The 17,553-nt window shown below is 41.2% G+C and overlaps 3 protein-coding genes across 4 annotated transcripts; 1 reads left to right on the top strand and 2 right to left on the bottom strand.

Moving 5' to 3' along the window:
- Window positions 1–491: 491 nt before the first annotated feature.
- On the bottom strand, window positions 492–6,193 carry timm44 (translocase of inner mitochondrial membrane 44 homolog (yeast)). The gene is made up of 13 exons (XM_033965838.2): window positions 6,105–6,193; window positions 5,628–5,732; window positions 3,088–3,291; window positions 2,905–2,985; window positions 2,669–2,818; window positions 2,412–2,548; window positions 2,206–2,291; window positions 1,949–2,041; window positions 1,755–1,879; window positions 1,624–1,674; window positions 1,452–1,541; window positions 1,210–1,320; window positions 492–1,127 (listed from the first exon to the last, which is right to left on the bottom strand). The coding sequence occupies exons 1-13, from the start codon at window positions 6,132–6,134 to the stop codon at window positions 1,008–1,010; spliced, it is 1,383 nt and encodes a 460-aa protein (XP_033821729.1). The 5' UTR covers window positions 6,135–6,193; the 3' UTR covers window positions 492–1,007.
- A 195-nt stretch (window positions 6,194–6,388) lies between these two features.
- Window positions 6,389–12,190, bottom strand: hnrnpm (heterogeneous nuclear ribonucleoprotein M). Its single transcript, XM_033965816.2, has 16 exons — window positions 11,973–12,190; window positions 11,407–11,582; window positions 10,078–10,130; window positions 9,498–9,505; window positions 9,323–9,416; window positions 8,948–9,241; window positions 8,686–8,839; window positions 8,551–8,600; window positions 8,414–8,471; window positions 8,232–8,342; window positions 8,114–8,158; window positions 7,831–7,899; window positions 7,645–7,746; window positions 6,939–7,516; window positions 6,796–6,847; window positions 6,389–6,714 (listed from the first exon to the last, which is right to left on the bottom strand). Exons 1-16 carry the CDS (start codon window positions 12,038–12,040, stop codon window positions 6,551–6,553), a joined length of 2,076 nt encoding a protein of 691 aa, XP_033821707.1. The 5' UTR covers window positions 12,041–12,190; the 3' UTR covers window positions 6,389–6,550.
- A 256-nt stretch (window positions 12,191–12,446) lies between these two features.
- On the top strand, window positions 12,447–16,379 carry dmap1 (DNA methyltransferase 1 associated protein 1). 2 transcript variants are annotated; one of them, XM_033965837.2, is made up of 10 exons: window positions 12,447–12,888; window positions 13,033–13,124; window positions 13,201–13,396; window positions 13,476–13,634; window positions 13,710–13,877; window positions 14,356–14,541; window positions 14,702–14,773; window positions 15,077–15,149; window positions 15,246–15,589; window positions 15,684–16,379. In XM_033965837.2, exons 1-10 carry the CDS (start codon window positions 12,793–12,795, stop codon window positions 15,741–15,743), a joined length of 1,446 nt encoding a protein of 481 aa, XP_033821728.1. In that variant the 5' UTR covers window positions 12,447–12,792; the 3' UTR covers window positions 15,744–16,379. The 2 variants fall into 2 exon arrangements, with proteins under 2 accessions (XP_033821728.1, XP_033821727.1); XM_033965836.2 differs by having other exon boundaries at window positions 12,466–12,888; window positions 14,356–14,559.
- The last annotated feature ends 1,174 nt before the right edge of the window (window positions 16,380–17,553 follow it).

Raw genomic sequence — 17,553 nt, forward strand, 5'->3', positions numbered from 1 at the left:
GCTGCATAGAGGCTGCAAACTCAGCACAATTTTACCACCAAGAATATCTATCATTACAACAGCCCGGGACAGTTTCTACAGCCACAGTGGATAGACAAAGAACTGCATGTTAAAGCAATAAACTATAGTTGCAATCTATTGTCAAGTGTTGAACAGCGTTCCAGTTATAGTTTGATTGATTCATACAGATTTGAATAATGCTGCATTTGAGTGGTCAAAAAATTTCAGTTTTCAGCTACAACCTCCTACACTGTACCTACATGCGACTGCTTATGGGTCAAACATGTTCTTAAAAAATGTCAAATAGCTGTTTTTAAAAACAATGAAATGAAATTCTACCTCTTGCTACAGTGAACTAAATGTAAAATAGTGATTTTGATACGTTATAGACTGTAAGACTATAGGAACCTAATCTTTGAATCAATGCAGGAAATAGAAATATGTATGTAATAGTCTTTTCTTTTATATATCAAACATCAAATCTGCCACAATATAATCCAAAAACATTTATTGAAACATTATTCAGCAAAAACTATGCCCATCTTTATTTAACCTTTATAAATGTTGCAGTATTTTTTTGTATAACCCATCCAAAAGCAGGAATCATCAAGAGCACTGGGCGATTGCAATATCCCACAGCCTACCCGATGCTATGAGTACATGTTTACACTTTTCAAATAATTTTTCTCTAATACTGCTATTTTATATTGTCGCACCTCATTTGCAAAAGGGATGTAGTGCAATAAAGCTATTAATCATAGCATATCTTTTCAGGCACTAAACAGAGGGGGATATTTGATGTTGTATTGCCCCCTAGTGTTAGACATGATGTGGTGTCAAAGGACAATCAAAAACACTTGGCACCTAGGGAACAACCATAGTTCTACTGCAGTGACATATCAATCCATATCCCAGTTTGTAATAAGCACAGTGTTCTGCCTCCACACCTGTTTAAGCACACCTTAGTGCGTCCCTGGGTGAATGAATGTTGTGCAGCTTTAAGACTCCTACAGAATCTGTTCTGTGCTTGAGGCAGAAATGTCAAGTAGTCGCCAAGCAGCATATGGGTTTAGCTCCTCCTGGTCACGACACAAGGCCCAAACATACATCATCCGGAGCACTTTGTCCTTAAAGAAAACATGGGCACTAGTTTTATAAATACTGATCTGATAATTAAATATTGTTTGAATGTAGTTATGTATAACTTACTGGGTCCCCCTCTACTACATCTCCTTTAGTGTTTCGAATCACCATCACTAACTGAGCCTGGAAGGTGATGATCAACACTGGGCCGTGGTCCATCATCTTCCCCATGGCCAACTAGAACAAAATGCATTTAGTAAACTGTTTACTCATTTGTGTATTAATTAAAACAAATCTGAACTTGTGATGCTTTCAAATTTAAGGTATTACTGAAAGCCTAATAAACCATTTTACCAGCATTCACTTACATCAATATTATCTATGTCTAGAATCTTGGAGTGAAACTGAAGTCCCATAGCTCTGGCCTGTTGAATTGGGTGGGCAAGCTGGCTGTAAGTCTAAAATCCCAACACAAGAGAATTCGAAAAAATACTTCAGTATAATTTGAATACAACAAAATAAATAAATGGCAATACATACTGCTTCATAACACCAGTCCTTTAAAATCTCCAGCTCCCCTCTGATCATAGCCTGGATAAGGATAAAATGATACATTTATTGTGTAACTAAAAAGCAATGCACTCTGCTTCTGTTTCAACTGAGTGCCTCACCTCAAGTATATTGGGAATAATGTCACGTTCACATTGTTTGAGAAATGTATCTTTATCAAAGTTTGGGTCCACCTTCAAAATCTCTGTCAATACCTCTGACATTTCAGTCTTGGAGAACAAACCACCTAATAAATAAAAAGAAAGGATCAATACACAGTCAGGTGAGTATTCAGTCGGATTATGAGGCATCTCACCAATTAGATCAGTCATTTTATCAGTAACGGCACGTGAGGCCCGGATTAAAGCATTGTCACTCTCATCATATTTCATTTTCATCTCAAAGAACCCTAGAAGAGAAACAAATACATATATTTTATATAATTATATGTATGTATGTGTGTGTGTGTGTGGGGGGGGGGGGGGGGGGGGTGTACCCATCTCAACATCAGCAGTAACAGTAATACTGATCTGTTCTTATGTTTATTTGAAAATGCAAAAAAACTGTACTCACGATTGAACACCGCATTGTTGTCTTTGAAGTCCTTCCACTGCTGGTACCATTTTGAGTCCTTGTGAAGCACAACGCCCATAGCCTCCCTGTAAAAACAGCAAAACACTAGACTAAATTTCATAACTTTTGTAAGGCAAAAGTCTACGAGAAATTATTTGCTTTAGGTACTGAGGCTTCACCAGGAAACCATAAAAGCACTCACTTACTCATTGGCTTCGAAGACCTTTTCGTCCTCCCCTGCTGCTTTATATGAAAACTCTGTCCTTTTCCTGAGTCTTGGGGGTGGTCGATATGGACTGGTGTGGCCCAAATCACCAATCTCTTTTTTCATGCTTTCCACACTCTTGGATGAAAATAATTGTTATTATATCAAAGATTTTGTTTTATACATAAATAAAATATTGAAATACTGAGATAATTTTATAAGTTACAATAAGCACCACGCCTTGGTGTCTTGCTATACCTGTGATATTGCCTTGAAAGCACTGGTCTTTCCCAACTTTTCCCCACTTTTGGAGACTGTTTCTGCTGAGGTCTTTGCCGTTTTGGCAGCTTCCTCCACTCCTTCCTTTATTTTTTTCCCAATTTCTGTTCGACTGACCTCTTCAAGACCCTATTTAAAAGAATTGATAAAAAAATAACCCATGGTAAAGTAAGGAATACAAAATGGCTGCTACAATATCTTAGTTTGGACATTACCTCTTTGACGGTTCCAGTAAGATTTTCTAATTTCTTCTTTATTACTTCAGATGTTTTTACAGTCTCAGACTCAATTGTTTTCTGCAAGAAACACAGTTAGCAGAACAATACAATTATTTGAGTCTTATTTAAAAAAAAACAAAAAAAAAAAACAACAACTCTAGTTTGACTTGTATCACTCACATATTTTCTTCTGGCTTGTTTGAGTGCATCAGACTCTTCTAGTTTTTTTGCCTCTTCACGAAATTTCTTAATATTTTCTTTCATTTCTTTGTTTTTGTTTAATTCCTGTTTTATATTGTCCAGAAGTTCCCCAAGGAATCCTTTTCTACCACCTCCACGATCAGCTGACAAGCATCTTATATGCAACAGTGCAGATTTTGATTCCTATGTGAAAGGCAGACATTGGTCAAGAATGACTGACAATACATAAAGTTAAAGGTGCACTATATAACTTTTCCATCCATCCATCCATCCATTTTCTTCCGCTTATCCGGGGCCGGGTCGCGGGGGCAGCAGTCTAAGCAGGGACTCCCAGACTTCCCTCACCCCGGACACGTCCTCCAGCTCCTCCGGTGGGACCCCAAGGCGTTCCCAGGCCAGCCGAGAGACATAGTCCCTCCAGCGTGTCCTGGGTCTTCCCCGGGGCCTCCTCCCGGTGGGACATGCCCAGAACACCTCCCTAGGGAGGCGTCCAGGAGGCATCCTGAGCAGATGCCCGAGCCACCTCAGCTGGTTCCTCTCAACGTGTAGGAGCAGCGGCTCTACTCCGAGCTCCTCCCGTGTGACTGAGCTCCTCACCCTATCCCTAAGGGTGCGCCCGGCCACTCTGCGGAGGAAGCCCATTTCAGCCGCTTGTATCCGCGATCTTGTCCTTTCGGTCATTACCCAAAGCTCATGACCATAGGTGAGGGTAGGAACGTAGATTGACCGGTAAATCGAGAGCTTCGCCTTCCGGCTCAGCTCCTTCTTTACCACAACGGACCGATACAGCGACCGCATCACTGCAGACGCTGCACCGATCCGCCTGTCAATCTCACGCTCCATCCTTCCCTCACTCGTGAACAAGACCCCGAGATACTTGAACTCCTCCACTTGGGGCAGAGACTCACCACCCACCCGGAGAGAGCAAACCACCTTTTTCCGGTCGAGAACCATGGCCTCGGATTTGGAGGAGCTGATTCTCATCCCAGCCGCTTCACACTCGGCTGCAAACCGCCCCAGTGCCTGCTGCAGGTCCTGGCTCGAAGAAGCCATCAGGACAACATCATCTGCAAACAGCAGAGATGAAATCCTGTGGTTCCCAAACCAGGCCCCCTCCGGCCCCTGACTGCGCCTAGAAATTCTGTCCATAAATATAATGAACAGAACCGGTGACAAAGGGCAGCCCTGGCGGAGTCCAACATGCACTGGGAACAGGTCTGACTTACTGCCGGCAATGCGAACACAGCTCCTGCTCCGGTCATACAGGGACCGGACAGCCCTTAGCAAAGAGCCCCGGACCCCATACTCCCAGAGCACCCCCCAAAGGACACCACGAGGGACACGGTCGAATGCCTTCTCCAGATCCACAAAACACATGTGGACTGGTTGGGCATACTCCCATGAGCCCTCGAGGACCCGATGGAGAGTATAGAGCTGGTCCAGTGTTCCACGACCAGGACGAAAACCACACTGCTCCTCCTGAATCCGAGGTTCGACTATCGGTCGGATTCTCCTCTCCAGCACCCTGGAATAGACCTTACCGGGAAGGCTGAGGAGTGTGATTCCCCTGTAATTGGAACACACCCTCCGGTCCCCCTTTTTATACAGAGGGACCACCACCCCGGTCTGCCATTCCACAGGTACTGTCCCCGACCGCCACGCGATGTTGCAGAGACGTGTCAGCCAAGACAGTCCCACAACATCCAGAGACTTGAGGTACTTAGGACGGATCTCATCCACCCCCGGAGCCTTGCCACCGAGGAGCTTGCCAACCACCTCAGTGACTTCAGCCAGGGTGATGGACGAGTCCGCCTCTGGGTCCCCAGTTTCTGCTTCCTCCTCGGAAGACGTGACAGTGGGATTGAGGAGATCCTCAAAGTATTCCTTCCACCGCCCGACCACATCCCCAGTCGAGGTCAGCAGCTCTCCACCCGCACTGTAAACAGTGTTGGTGAAGCACTGCTTTCCCCTCCTGAGGCGTCGGACGGTTTGCCAGAATCTCTTTGAGGCCGTCCGATAGTCCTCCTCCATGGCCTCCCCGAACTCCTCCCAACCCCGAGTTTTTGCCTCTGTGACTGCCCGAGCCGCGGCACGCTTGGCCTGCCGGTACTCATCAGCTGCCTCAGGAGTCCCATGAGCCAACAAGGCTCGATAGGACTCCTTCTTCAGCTTGACGGCATCCCTTACTTCCGGTGTCCACCACCGGGTTCGGGGATATAACTTTTCAATGCAGACAATATTGTTTCACTAGTATTGTTCCACAGTATTGGGAGTCAATTTTATTGCTCAAAATATTTTGAAAAACTGTGAGACCTCGGCTCTCCACAGATCTTACCTGTAACTTGGTATATGGCCATCACCTGCTTGTTTCTATGGAGAAAGATAGGTTTAATACCATACTGTGGAGCATTCTTCGCAAGTCACATCTCCATGGAGACAACCAGGTGGCAGACCCTCCTCGAGAAAAGTTATATCGTGCACCTAAGCGATAATAGCTGTCCTTTCTTTGACTAATGTACCTGCAAGGAGCTTTTAGGATCCACCTGTATCCTAAACACATCGCGTCTGTTGTGATGAGGTAGGCTGGAGTACGGGAATGCTGCTAGGCGTCTTCGTACACATAACTGCATCAAGTAAAAAAAATCAAAATCAAAATCCTGCATATAGGTAACTCACACAGTCACATGTAAAGTGCAATTGTGTAATTCGAAATCGCAAAAGTTGCACATTCAGCACGTATTTTGTATCGGTGGCAATACAGCTGGCACCTTAAAACAATGCGTTTGTATCTGAACATTTTGTCCTGCTAATGAATAGACCATAAGCTATGAAGAGGTGAGCTAACTTTGTAAGCTAGCAAGGTTCATTATAGTGGCTGGATGGCTTCGGAGTACAGACACATTTAGACAACCTGGGCCGTTTTGTGTCTCAAACAATCTTGCATTGCTTTCAAGTTTTATTTCAATAAAGCATCAAACTTTATGGCTAAAACCCACCTGATAACATCGACACAAGGGAGCCGCCATCTTGAATGTAGTGCTCACGACTGTCCTTCCGGTATTGACCTTTCACATCTAGGACAGAGGCCACAAGTCCCCCCCGAGCTTAACATTATTAAAACACAAGGATAAAAATTGTAGATTTTTATCCTTTCCCTTTTCTACTATTTTCATAAGGCAAGTGTTTATATTTAAAAATGTACAGAAAGAAAATCAAGACACTATGTTTATGTACTTTTATTTAAAAAAAAAAAAAAAAAAAAAAGAACACCTTACAACAAGGTAATGGCAGATAACATGACACAAATATTTTTAAAAAGTTTGTCACTAAAATAAAAGAACTAAAACATGGTACAATTACAAAGCTCTAAACCAAGCAAGTGAACAAGTTATGGGTAATTTAGATGACAAGATGCCATTTAATCATATGTTGGAAGAATAACTTAAGCATTTCTGTCCATCCTGACATCAATCTCTCTGCCATTCAGTCGATATCCATTCATGGTGCGGCAAGCCCTCTCTGCAGATTCAGGACTATCAAAGCGAACCACCCCACAGCCTTTTGACTTGCCATTCTCCAGTTTAATGTCAGCATACTGGACCATACCTGAAAAAGAAAAAAAGTGTTTAAACATAAAAATGCGAAGGGGATAAAAAACAAAACAAATTTAACTGATTCAATATTTACCACAGGTATTGAAAGCATCTTTAAGCATCTTCCACGTGAAGTCGAAGGGCAACTGTGAAAAAGAAAGAAAAAAAAATTAAAATTATACACAAATTTGACAGGATTTCAGAGAAAGGGTTGGGGTTGGGGGACTGAGTACTTACATTGCGAACAAAAATTTGGCATCCTCTGGGATTGCCACCTCCAGCTCCAGAGGCAGATGATCCAGTGCCACTGAATGAGTTGCCACCAAATCCACGATCCATGTCACCAGAACGATCAAACTGGCCTCCGACATTACCAGACCCCATTCTATCCATGCCAGAGCCCAAGCGGTCGAGCCCACCTGAGGAGAAGCGATCCAGGCCTCCTGCAGATCCCATACGGTCGAAGCTGCTGCCCATTCTGTCCAGTCCAGTGTTGTTCATGCGATCCAGACCCATTGGAGAGCCAAAATCAAGGCTTGAACCGATGCGATCAAGGCTTGAAGACCCAAGGCGGTCAAATCCAGAGGGGCCCAGGCGATCCATGCTGGAGCTCATGCGGTCGAGATTGGGCCCAAGCCGGTCAAGACTAGGCCCAAGCCGGTCCATCCCAGAGCCCATGCGGTCAAAGCCAGAGCCGAGCCGGTCCAGATCAGACAGACGGTCCATTCTGTCCATGCCCATCCCCGACATGCGATCCATGCTGCCCCCCAGACGGTCCATTCCTGAGCTCATGCGGTCCATTCCCAAAGAGTTACCTGTCAAGACAAAAAAAAAAAAAAAAGACATATAAAAAGGTGTGAAATACACTTCATATCACTGGGCACTTTTAGAGCAGACTAATATTTCTAAAGGAACATCTCCACAAAACTCCTAAAATACCAACCCATTCCTCTTTCAAACGAATCACCAAAATTATTGCGAGATATGCCCATTTCATTTCGACCAAACTCCCTGTCAAAAGCACCACCAATCCCACGGTCCATCTCTGACAATGCAAGAGATTAAACCATTAGAGGAGCAGAACGTGAGTAAATTCACGCTTGCTTCGCTAGTTGAGAACTATTCTTACCATTCATTCTGCCCATTCCTGATGAACCAAAGCGATCCATGTTATTCATTCCGCCAAAACTGTCCATTCCTAGAACAAAGAAAATTGCATCAGAAAAAACTATTTAGAAGGAGTTCTGGAGATGGCTTTCAGGTAGCAGCCAAAACATGTCAAGGTAAATAAATCTCGCTAATGTCAAGATACTAACAAAAAAAAAATTATATATATATATATATATATATATATATATATATATATATATAAATAAAAGGAAGACCAAGAAATCAGTTTGGCAGATACACACCTCCCATACGACTTCCCATGCCGCCCATGCCCATTCCATCCATACCTTTAGGGGTGATAAAAGAAGTTCAGTCTCTAGCTTTAAACAAAGGCTGAAAAATAAACCACATCAAAGTTACCTCCAGGACCCATGTTGCCCATTCCGCCGCCACCTCCTCCGCGATTTAACTGGGTAGCATCAATAGGCTGTCCTCCTGGTCCTAGGCCCATACCAACTCCACTCAGACCACCTATTAAAAAAAAAAAGTTACATATCTAATATCAAATACAAAATATAACAAAAGAGTCAATGTATTCGTACGAGGAAGAGCTGGAGGTCTCTCTGGTGGTCCCATATCTTTTGGCATAGACTTTTCGTCCTAAAAAAACAAAAGCGTCAACAAAGAATACTAAGAAAATTTCAAGAATACAGTGTGACTTGATGTTTGGTCAACATACCAGTTTAACATACATGACCCGGTTGAAAAGCATTTGGCCATTGAACATAGCTGTGAAAACATTAAGGAAACCATACTGGTCTAAAAAGTTTGTCCTTGAAACAAAAGTTATACATCTTCCACATGTCAAGGATACAGACAGCTTGGACTGCTTCAATGGGCATTTCAAAGGTCACAGTGCCCATGCCTCTGCTTTTCCCCTCTTTATCTTCCAGAATGTCAGCTCTCAACACAACACCAGCCATTGAAAAGACTTCCTTCAGCTTCTTCCAGTTCACTTTGTAGTCAAGCTGTAAAAATACAAATGGTAGGGTTGATTTTGAATTCCTCATTAAAATGTAGACATAATGCTCACCATGTGTATGTGTGTGTGTGATATATATATAAAAACAACTCACATTAGCCACAAAGATGCTGTTGCCAATTTTTCCAGCCTGCAGACCATGGATGATTTCATTGGGGATGTTAGGATTATTCATGAGACTGGCAGGGATGTTGACCATCGAGTTGTTTGGACCAGGTCCCATTGGCTCCATACGGTCCATGGCCATGCGATCCATGCCCATGCGATCCATTCCCATGCGATCCATGCCCATCCGGTCCATCCTTCCCATTCCACCCATCCCTCCCATCATTCCTGGGGGGCCTTGGACTTTGTTGATTTCCCTCTGTGTAATGAAACCGTCAGGGTCCTGGAAAAACAAAACATTATTCAAACACATTTCACAAAAGTGCTCAGCACATTAAGTTTTTGAAATCCATTAAGAACTTACAGGCTTCACTTTCAGGGGCCTCCCATTGAGTTCGAACTTGTTCATTTTCTCAACTGCTTTTTTCATCAGTTCCTCAGTCTTAAATTCAACAACACTGAAATGGAAAAACATCCAGTATAAACTCTGAATTTGAAAAAACTAAAAAGTCAAAGCAGTCACTTAAAGTAGAACTTACGCACAACCCTTGGATGATTGAAGAGATCAAAGCAAAGAGGTGAAGAGGGAACAAAACAATGAATTAGTATAGTTGCAATGTTGTAGTGTATCAAAAATGTATAAACAAATTTGAATGTTGCATACATTTCTTGTGTTGACACAAAAACAACCAAGGTCTAAGGAATTAAACATTTTTTTCCAACACCGAAAAAAGGCGGAATATCCACAAACAGAATTTCAACATCTATAATATTGTAAATATTTCCAGAACAGTAGAGCATCAGGGATATATTTAACAACCATCTTAACACCAATAACAGCCTTTTACTTTAACCTTTAAGTTGATAACAAACCAAACAACTTATAACAAGTACTAATCGGCTACAACGTTCCTATAGAGTGGACTACACAGAAAGCTGAAGTTCAATTTAAAACCATCAACTCTCCGATGACCTCGCGTCATTGCACACCACAGCGAACGCACCTCCAGTATGTCAACATTCCACTTCACATCCTTCCAACGGTTAAGTTGACAACCCAGACCTGACAAAGTTTGCCTGGAATAATTCATATTTTTATTTGTATGTATTTGCACTTACCCTTGATTTGCCTTCCGCGTCCATTAAGTGATCCACGTACGTTACCTCACCCACTACAAATCAGAATCCAGACGACACACACCAAGGGAGAGAAGCCGAGAGAACAATGGGAGTTTAGAGGAGAACACAAATAGGGCGGCCGGTGAAAATGAGCTTGGACTTCCTAGTCCTTAGCTCTCTCACAGCACCTCAGCATCACACAAAGTACAGGTCTACAAAAAGCAAGCATACATCTTCAAATAAAGAATTTACTTCTTAGCATGTCCTTGATATATTCTCCCAAAGCACCACAAGCAATGGACTATGGACAACCAAGCTCTATAAACTTCAACTGTCCTTTACAGGTGATGCTACCAGACCATATGGAGGTGGTATAAGCAAGTAGTACATCAGCATTCAAAAGTGCAAAAAAATTCAATGCCTCATGAAGTAAGTGGACTTAAGATTAAAATTCTATAATGTGTGCAGTTTCAACTCAAACTACTGCATCAATACATCCTCCCACCAGCATTGCACTCATCCCTAGTATCAAGTGCCAAGTGAGTGGACCCTGCGCCATCAGTTTTTCCAATGTTGACACGACATGTTGTTCAACTAATGGACATCAAAAACCAAACCTCTGGAGACAAGGACAGTGCTTAAGAAGTAGCTTCATTTTGTAGACCTGTACACAAAATTCCCAAATGCACATCTTTGTATGGTACAACTTGATGATCTGCTGGGAAAACAAACATCAATGTCAATCCTAAAAAAGAAAATGCAATGTAACTCAAACAATGAACAACAACAACAAGAATAATAATAACAAGACACATCCTTCTAAAGAACATACCCAGTGCCTGCTTTCAGCCCCATTTTTCATACTCTGATATTACATTATAGAATTCAATTTGTTACAGACCAAGAACAATGACTGTACTAACAACACTTCTACAAAAACGGTTTTCCATGTTGGAAAAATAAATCAATCTGAGTATTTTGAATTGGTACACACAGCAACTAACTTTAATGCAAGTCCCTTGAGGCAAAAACACTGTAGTAGTGTTACTGCACATCCAGACCAAATCTATGGGATCGTATCAGATTTTAATGATGCATAATCACGCTGTGTGTTCTTCCAAGATGTTCACAACACTTGGAAAACCATATAGCAACTCAAACAAGCAGCATGTCTTCCCTTTCCTTTTATTGGTTTCCCTACAAAAAAAGTTCACACCGCATTTAAAACATCCTTGACTCAATGTGCTCAGAAACCTCGAACGTGTAAGCAATTAGAACATGAATTGGCTCAAATTTAAATTATAAATTTAATTTAACCTAAAAACTTACCTTGCTCTTTTATGAGATCTTTGAGGACTTGCCATTTAACATCGTATGGGATGTTGCTGACGAAAATGCGATATCTCTTGTTAGAATAAGGTTCAAAGCGCCCACCACCTCCGCCTCTCTTCATGGGTCTTTCCTTCCTGGAGCTGGAATCATGCCTAGCCTTTCCATTCATTCCCCTGTGCAAAAAATAAAATAAAGCAGCAATGAGCACAAACATACGAGTGAAAATATCAGATGCACAGGGAATGCATGCAAACGTGGATCCGTGTAAAAAAATAACTGTATTTAATATATATGATCTTCGTTAGATGCTTAAACGTTTCCAAGAAGAAGTAGGCCATGTTAACAAGCTGCGCAAAATGGCTGCTACAGAAAAACGCCATCGAGGCGACGTGCATATAGCGTAAAAAACCCTGGCTTCTCCGTAAACATGTGAAAGCGAATCATTTTTGACTACGTTGCCAAATAGATCTAGCCACGTTTTAGAAAGATAGAGGTAGTGCTTACGATAAATACCGATGCTGCTAACCTGGTGCTAACAAAGAAACCATGATGTATGGACTCACCCCTGCTGCTGTTCCTCGGATTTCTCCCCACCCGCGGCTATTGGGTTTTCACTGGTTTCGGTAGACATTATCTTCGCTTAGAACTTGAATTTGTGAATTTAAGTACACCCTTTCTTAGTATTATATTGCAGAAGAATCACGCGCGTTATGATACTGGAGGAGGAGGTGGTTGTTGTTGTTGAAGACGATAAGAAGCAGCGTCTGCCCGAAAGAAGACTGAGGGAAAAAAAGATGGACGACTTCTTAAAAATCATTGTCTCACTTCCGGTTCTACTGTGCTACTTCCGTCTCCAAATTAAAATCTTAAATACAAAAACGTGGAAAATAAATAATACCAAAGTGAAGGATAACAGTTGTAACTAACATACACTGACTGAAATCATCGCACAACTAGTTGAATTGATTATTTTGCTGTTATTTTGTTATCTTTGTTTGATTTAAATGTGCTGCCTCCGCCTGACCATTTGGGGGCAATACACACCATTTTCCAACAAAACAAAACACAGGGCACGACAACGGAGGAAGTGGTCCCTGACTAGCGTTAACCATATTTATTTGTGGTTTAATTCGTACTAGATAAGCATATTTCACAATTATAATACGGTCACATCCCCTAAATATTCTGAACGTCTAGACTTATTGCCATAAATGTCGCTGTTTTGATTGTAGACCCCATAGCTACTTTATTGTATCGTCAAAATGCTAATGCTAGCATCTTAGCAGTAATCATTGTACTGTTGAGGTGCTGCTCTCGCTATTACATTTTTGTATTGACTAATAAATTGAAGCAAAAGCGTCGAGATCGTAATATATCCAAATTATGGCTACTGGAGCTGATGTGAGAGACATTTTGGAGTTAACCGGAGGAGAGAACGATGGTCCCATCAGTAAGAAAGACCTCATCAACTCGGATAAGGTAAAGATATTATTGTATAGTATACCATGTTAGTTGTAACAAATGTTTATATCAGGGAACTGTTCAAAGTGATCTCATCCATGTTGCAAATGCTACCTACAATTTTTGTAAAGACCTAACATTTCTTTTATATTGCCTTTATAGAAGAAAAGCAAAAAGTCTTCAGAAACGTTGACTTTCAAGAGGCCAGAGGGCATGCATCGGGAGGTTTATGCTCTTCTCTATTCAGATAAGAAGTATGCACGCCACCCCATAGTCATATTAACAGTTTGTTTGTTTGATGGTCAATAATACCCCATGATTTCCTTTCAGAGATGCCCCACCTCTTCTACCCAGTGACACTACTCAGGGCTACAGAACAGTCAAAGCCAAATTGGGTTGCAAAAAAGTACGTCCCTGGAAGTGGATGTCTTTTTCTAATCCAGCCCGTAGGGATGGTGCCATATTTCATCACTGGAGACGTGTTGCAGAGGAGGGAAAGGACTATCCATTTGCTCGATTCAACAAGGTTAAAATGAATTGTATCATTTGGTTTAAACTTCAAATGTTAAAGAGGCTTCATTTTGGTTTTGCTATCTGCCTTTTAGACAGTGCAGGTACCGGTCTACTCTGAGCAGGAGTATCAGCTGCATTTACATGATGATGGTTGGACCAAAGCAGAAACTGATCACCTATTTGACTTGTGCAAACGTTTTGACCTTCGCTTCATAGTTGTTCATGATCGTTATGATCACCAGCAATACAGGGTAAAGCCATTTGTGTTCAACATGATTATGTAACACACATTTTGGTGTTAACAGCTAGTCATTTTGTCACAACAGAAACGTTCAGTGGAAGACCTAAAAGAGCGCTATTACAGTATATGTGGGAAGCTCACAAAGGTCAGAGCAGCTTCAGGGACAGAGCCTAAGATTTACATATTTGATGCTGGACATGAGAGACGTCGCAAAGAACAACTTGAGAAGCTTTTCAACCGAACACCTGAACAAGTTTGTGTACTTTTTTATTTGCATCCTGTTATTTAGCTGTCTGGCCTTACTATTCATTACATTATTAATGGAGATGCACTAGTACAGTACTGGTATCTACTGGTATCGGATATCAGTGCCGATATTGAAAAATATGGTGTATCGGATATTCCGAGATCCAAGATATCAGTTTAGCCGATATCCCATTTTGGTCTATAAATTGGTCTATTTACTGGTGCAAACGTCGTATATTATTAAACTGTTATTTTTACAAAACACATTTGAATAATTTTTTACCTCACGCTATTTGTGTTTAAACGGTGTGAGGATTTTCTCTATCCTAGTATCATTTAATATTGGGTATTTGCAAATACTTAAAGCCAAAGTATCAACATCTGTATTGTCACAGAAAAAGCTGGATCGGTGCATCCCTAATTTAATACAAATATAAATTCATGAATTGTAATGCATTGCTTGCACATCTTCTTTTTTCCTGTAGGTGGCAGAAGAAGAATACCTTATTCAAGAGCTCAGAAAGATTGAGACAAGAAAGAAAGAACGTGAAAAGAAAGCCCAGGATTTACAGAAACTTATAAAAGCAGCTGACACGACCACAGAACTGAGACGTGCTGAAAAGAGAGTTTCCAAAAAGAAACTTCCCCAGAAAAGAGAAACAGAAAAACCAGTAAGCACATCCATGAAAGTACGAATCCAATGCTTGTCTTGTGGAATATTATTGGGATAGATGAGATGACTTTCCAGTAAATATTTATCAGACTTGATACTCCACTCAGTTAATTACTTGTTCATTAAATTTTCTTATCACTTTTAATTGTCTTTTATAGGCTGTACCTGAGACTGCGGGTATTAAATTTCCTGACTTTAAATCAGCTGGAGTCACACTTCGGAGTCAAAGGGTAAGTGTTTCCACAGTTTCTAAAAGTCTAATGCTTTGATTTGGGTGTTCACCTGTATCCTACTATTTGTGTCCTTATTCTGGTGTATAGAAATATACTTTTCATGTTTTACTACATTCATAAATAACCCTGATAATTTTTTTACACCACTAAGAGGGTATCACACTCTCAGGGATTATTGCAGTCAGATTTAAGGTATAAAGACATTTTGATAGGGCCAACTCAAGTGCAGTTATTAAATTGGAGTATGAGCTGAAGCAGTTCAATATTTCTGACTCAGTGATGCCCCTTTTTTGTATTTAGATGAAACTGCCAAGCTCGGTAGGCCAGAAGAAGATCAAAGCCATTGAGCAGATGCTAGTTGATCTTGGAGTTGGTGAGTTTAAACATGTTTTGTCACCTCTGTTGTGAATTGTTATTATTTGCAAATCTGTTTAAAAAAAAACAAAAAAAATGCTTGTATTCCACTTAGACCTTAACCCGCTACCTACAGAGGAGATTGTTCAGATGTTTAATGAGCTCCGTAGTGACCTGGTACTCCTCTATGAGCTGAAGCAGGCACACAGCAACTGTGAGTATGAACAGCAGATGTTGCGCCATCGATACGAGGCGTTGCTGAAGGCAGGCAGCGGAGGAGCTGCTACAGCAGTTGTATCAGTAGCAACGACACAGAGTGGAGAGGTCAACTCTACAAACAGCACAACTGCATCCACACCAAGTGCCGAAGGCCAGCCCTGGCCTGGTGCAGACGACATCAAGGTGGAAGCCAAGGAACAGATCATTGATGTGGTAGGAGCACCACTCACTCCCAACTCGGTAAGTCAGAAAGGCACCACCAATTTCAATTGCAATTACCACAATGCTAGGTTGTTATTTACTGTTGTAAAATGAAAATCTGACAATTTTGCAGCGCAAACGGAGAGAATCAGCCTCTAGCTCATCTTCTGTGAAAAAAATGAAGAAACCTTAAGAAGGAGTCTCATGTTGGAGGATTAAAGGAGCATTTGAGCATCTCTGAAGACTGGTCAGTTACAAATCCACAAGTGAAACCAGGGGCAAGGGAGAATAGACTATGTTATAGTTTGGTAAATGCTTCACTGACAAAGATGGACATAAAGACACTGCTGTTCTCTTGCTAATGAGACCTCACCAACCCTTCTCCATCTGGCTTTGCCACCATCGCTTTCATAGAAGCAACAACTGAGTGACATTTCATTCCATTACCTTTCCACTTCTTGCTTCCACCCTCGCTCCACCTTAGATGAGGCAAGATCAACTGTAAATTGCCAAGCTGAGCTAATCAGAACATGTTGGGAAGCTTGGAAACCCGAGGTAATTGAAATGAATGAATTTGGATGAAAGAAGAAAACTCCTGGAGTTAAAGCATGAAGCCCCAATGCTTATTTGGCACCTATGAGTTTTCTCCTTTCTAATCATGGCAGAGCAATTATTGGAAATTTGTTATTTGTCCGTATGTCTGTGCCTCCCTTCTGAAAGAGGTTTCATCTGCCTGTGTTGGACATTTGGTGCTGGCTTCGTGACCTTGAAGATGCGTTTCTAAATGATTAATTAAACTGAATTGCTTTTTCCATGTGTTGTGTAATAATAGTTATTTCTTGACTTCAACACCATATCTGAACTCAGAGATAATTAGTCATGAATAGACATTGACTTGAGTTTATTATGAGATCATGACATTCTTACCTTAGCCATCATAAATGAAGTCACATTTAATGACTTCATTAATATGATAATTAAGCAGTGATCACCCATAGGTTGGCCCAGCCAGTGAAAAGTCATTATGAGCCTCTGTAATATTGCTATAATTACATGTCAATTATGTTGTTTAGCTCCCATAACAGTGACTTTTCCAAATAAAAGCGCAATCATACCTCAAATTAATTATGTAAAACAGTAAATATAATGCATCAGTTAGCTTTTATAAGTTTATGGGGTATTAGTTTCTCTTTGTCAAATTGCATTTATTTTTTTTTTTTTATTTTACATTTATATCCATTGTTGCTTAAGAGCAAAATAAGCTGTACTGTAGGCTCAATTGATTAAGAAAAGGGGGAGAGAAAGTGGGAAAAGCCAAGTAAACATGGCTAAAATGGATTCCTGGTGTCTATATTTCATGTTGGAAATTGGCTCATAAATCCACTGGTTTGATCTATGGAAGCCGTTGTTGCTTGAAAAAACCTCTGTAAATGTGTAATTTCTCCCTTGACAGAACACAGCCGAAAGGCTATCTTTCTTTTGCTTCCTCCTCCCCTCTCCACTCTCTGTATGAGCCTCATGTTGGATTAATGCTCTACTCGCTCCCTTCATGTTCTCAGATATCTTCTTTCATCACTGCTCATCCATTCATCAAAACCTGGCTTTCTCAAGTTATCTGTATCTAGAACCATTTTGTTGTAGATACAGTATTTAAAAAAAGTCCCTGAAATGTGAGCCTATTAATAAGTAGTAGTCCCAATTGAAAACAGGAGTGCAGGGATGCACCACTAGCCATGTGTAAATGATAAAGATCTACAGAAACTCATCTAGCTGTCCCTGCCATAAGCTCCAACTGGCTATAGTGTGCTTCGTGCAGTGCTGATGTGAAAAGCATGAGGCGTAGTATCTTATAATGTGGTGGTGATGGCAGTGAGATGGGATCTCTTTATCAAGGCCAGCCTGCGACTTTAATCACGGTCTAAGAGGTGTGCTGACTATTTATCATAATTGAACTGTATCCGGCCTAATCGCTGGCATACGTCACTGTCGACAACGTGCCTGGC

This window comes from Periophthalmus magnuspinnatus, chromosome 4 (genome assembly GCF_009829125.3).
Source record: "Periophthalmus magnuspinnatus isolate fPerMag1 chromosome 4, fPerMag1.2.pri, whole genome shotgun sequence".
NCBI classification, from domain to species: domain Eukaryota; kingdom Metazoa; phylum Chordata; class Actinopteri; order Gobiiformes; family Gobiidae; genus Periophthalmus; species Periophthalmus magnuspinnatus.

Excerpts from the sequence above, each read along its gene's own strand:
- dmap1 (XM_033965836.2), top strand. The coding sequence starts at position 12,793 with ATGGCTACTGGAGCTGATGTGAGAGACATTTTGGAGTTAACCGGAGGA. Across the intron at positions 13,125-13,200 it reads CTTCTCTATTCAGATAAGAA|AGATGCCCCACCTCTTCTAC; the intron begins GTATGCACGCCA and ends ATTTCCTTTCAG. Across the intron at positions 13,635-13,709 it reads ATGATCACCAGCAATACAGG|AAACGTTCAGTGGAAGACCT; the intron begins GTAAAGCCATTT and ends TTGTCACAACAG.
- hnrnpm (XM_033965816.2), bottom strand. The coding sequence starts at position 12,040 with ATGTCTACCGAAACCAGTGAAAACCCAATAGCCGCGGGTGGGGAGAAA. Across the intron at positions 8,159-8,231 it reads GGGCAACATGGGTCCTGGAG|GTATGGATGGAATGGGCATG; the intron begins GTAACTTTGATG and ends TCACCCCTAAAG. Across the intron at positions 7,517-7,644 it reads TTCGTTTGAAAGAGGAATGG|GTAACTCTTTGGGAATGGAC; the intron begins GTTGGTATTTTA and ends TTGTCTTGACAG.
- timm44 (XM_033965838.2), bottom strand. The coding sequence starts at position 6,134 with ATGGCGGCTCCCTTGTGTCGATGTTATCAG. Across the intron at positions 2,292-2,411 it reads AAGGTCTTCGAAGCCAATGA|GGAGGCTATGGGCGTTGTGC; the intron begins GTAAGTGAGTGC and ends CTGTTTTTACAG. Across the intron at positions 2,042-2,205 it reads CAACAATGCGGTGTTCAATC|GGTTCTTTGAGATGAAAATG; the intron begins GTGAGTACAGTT and ends TTTCTCTTCTAG.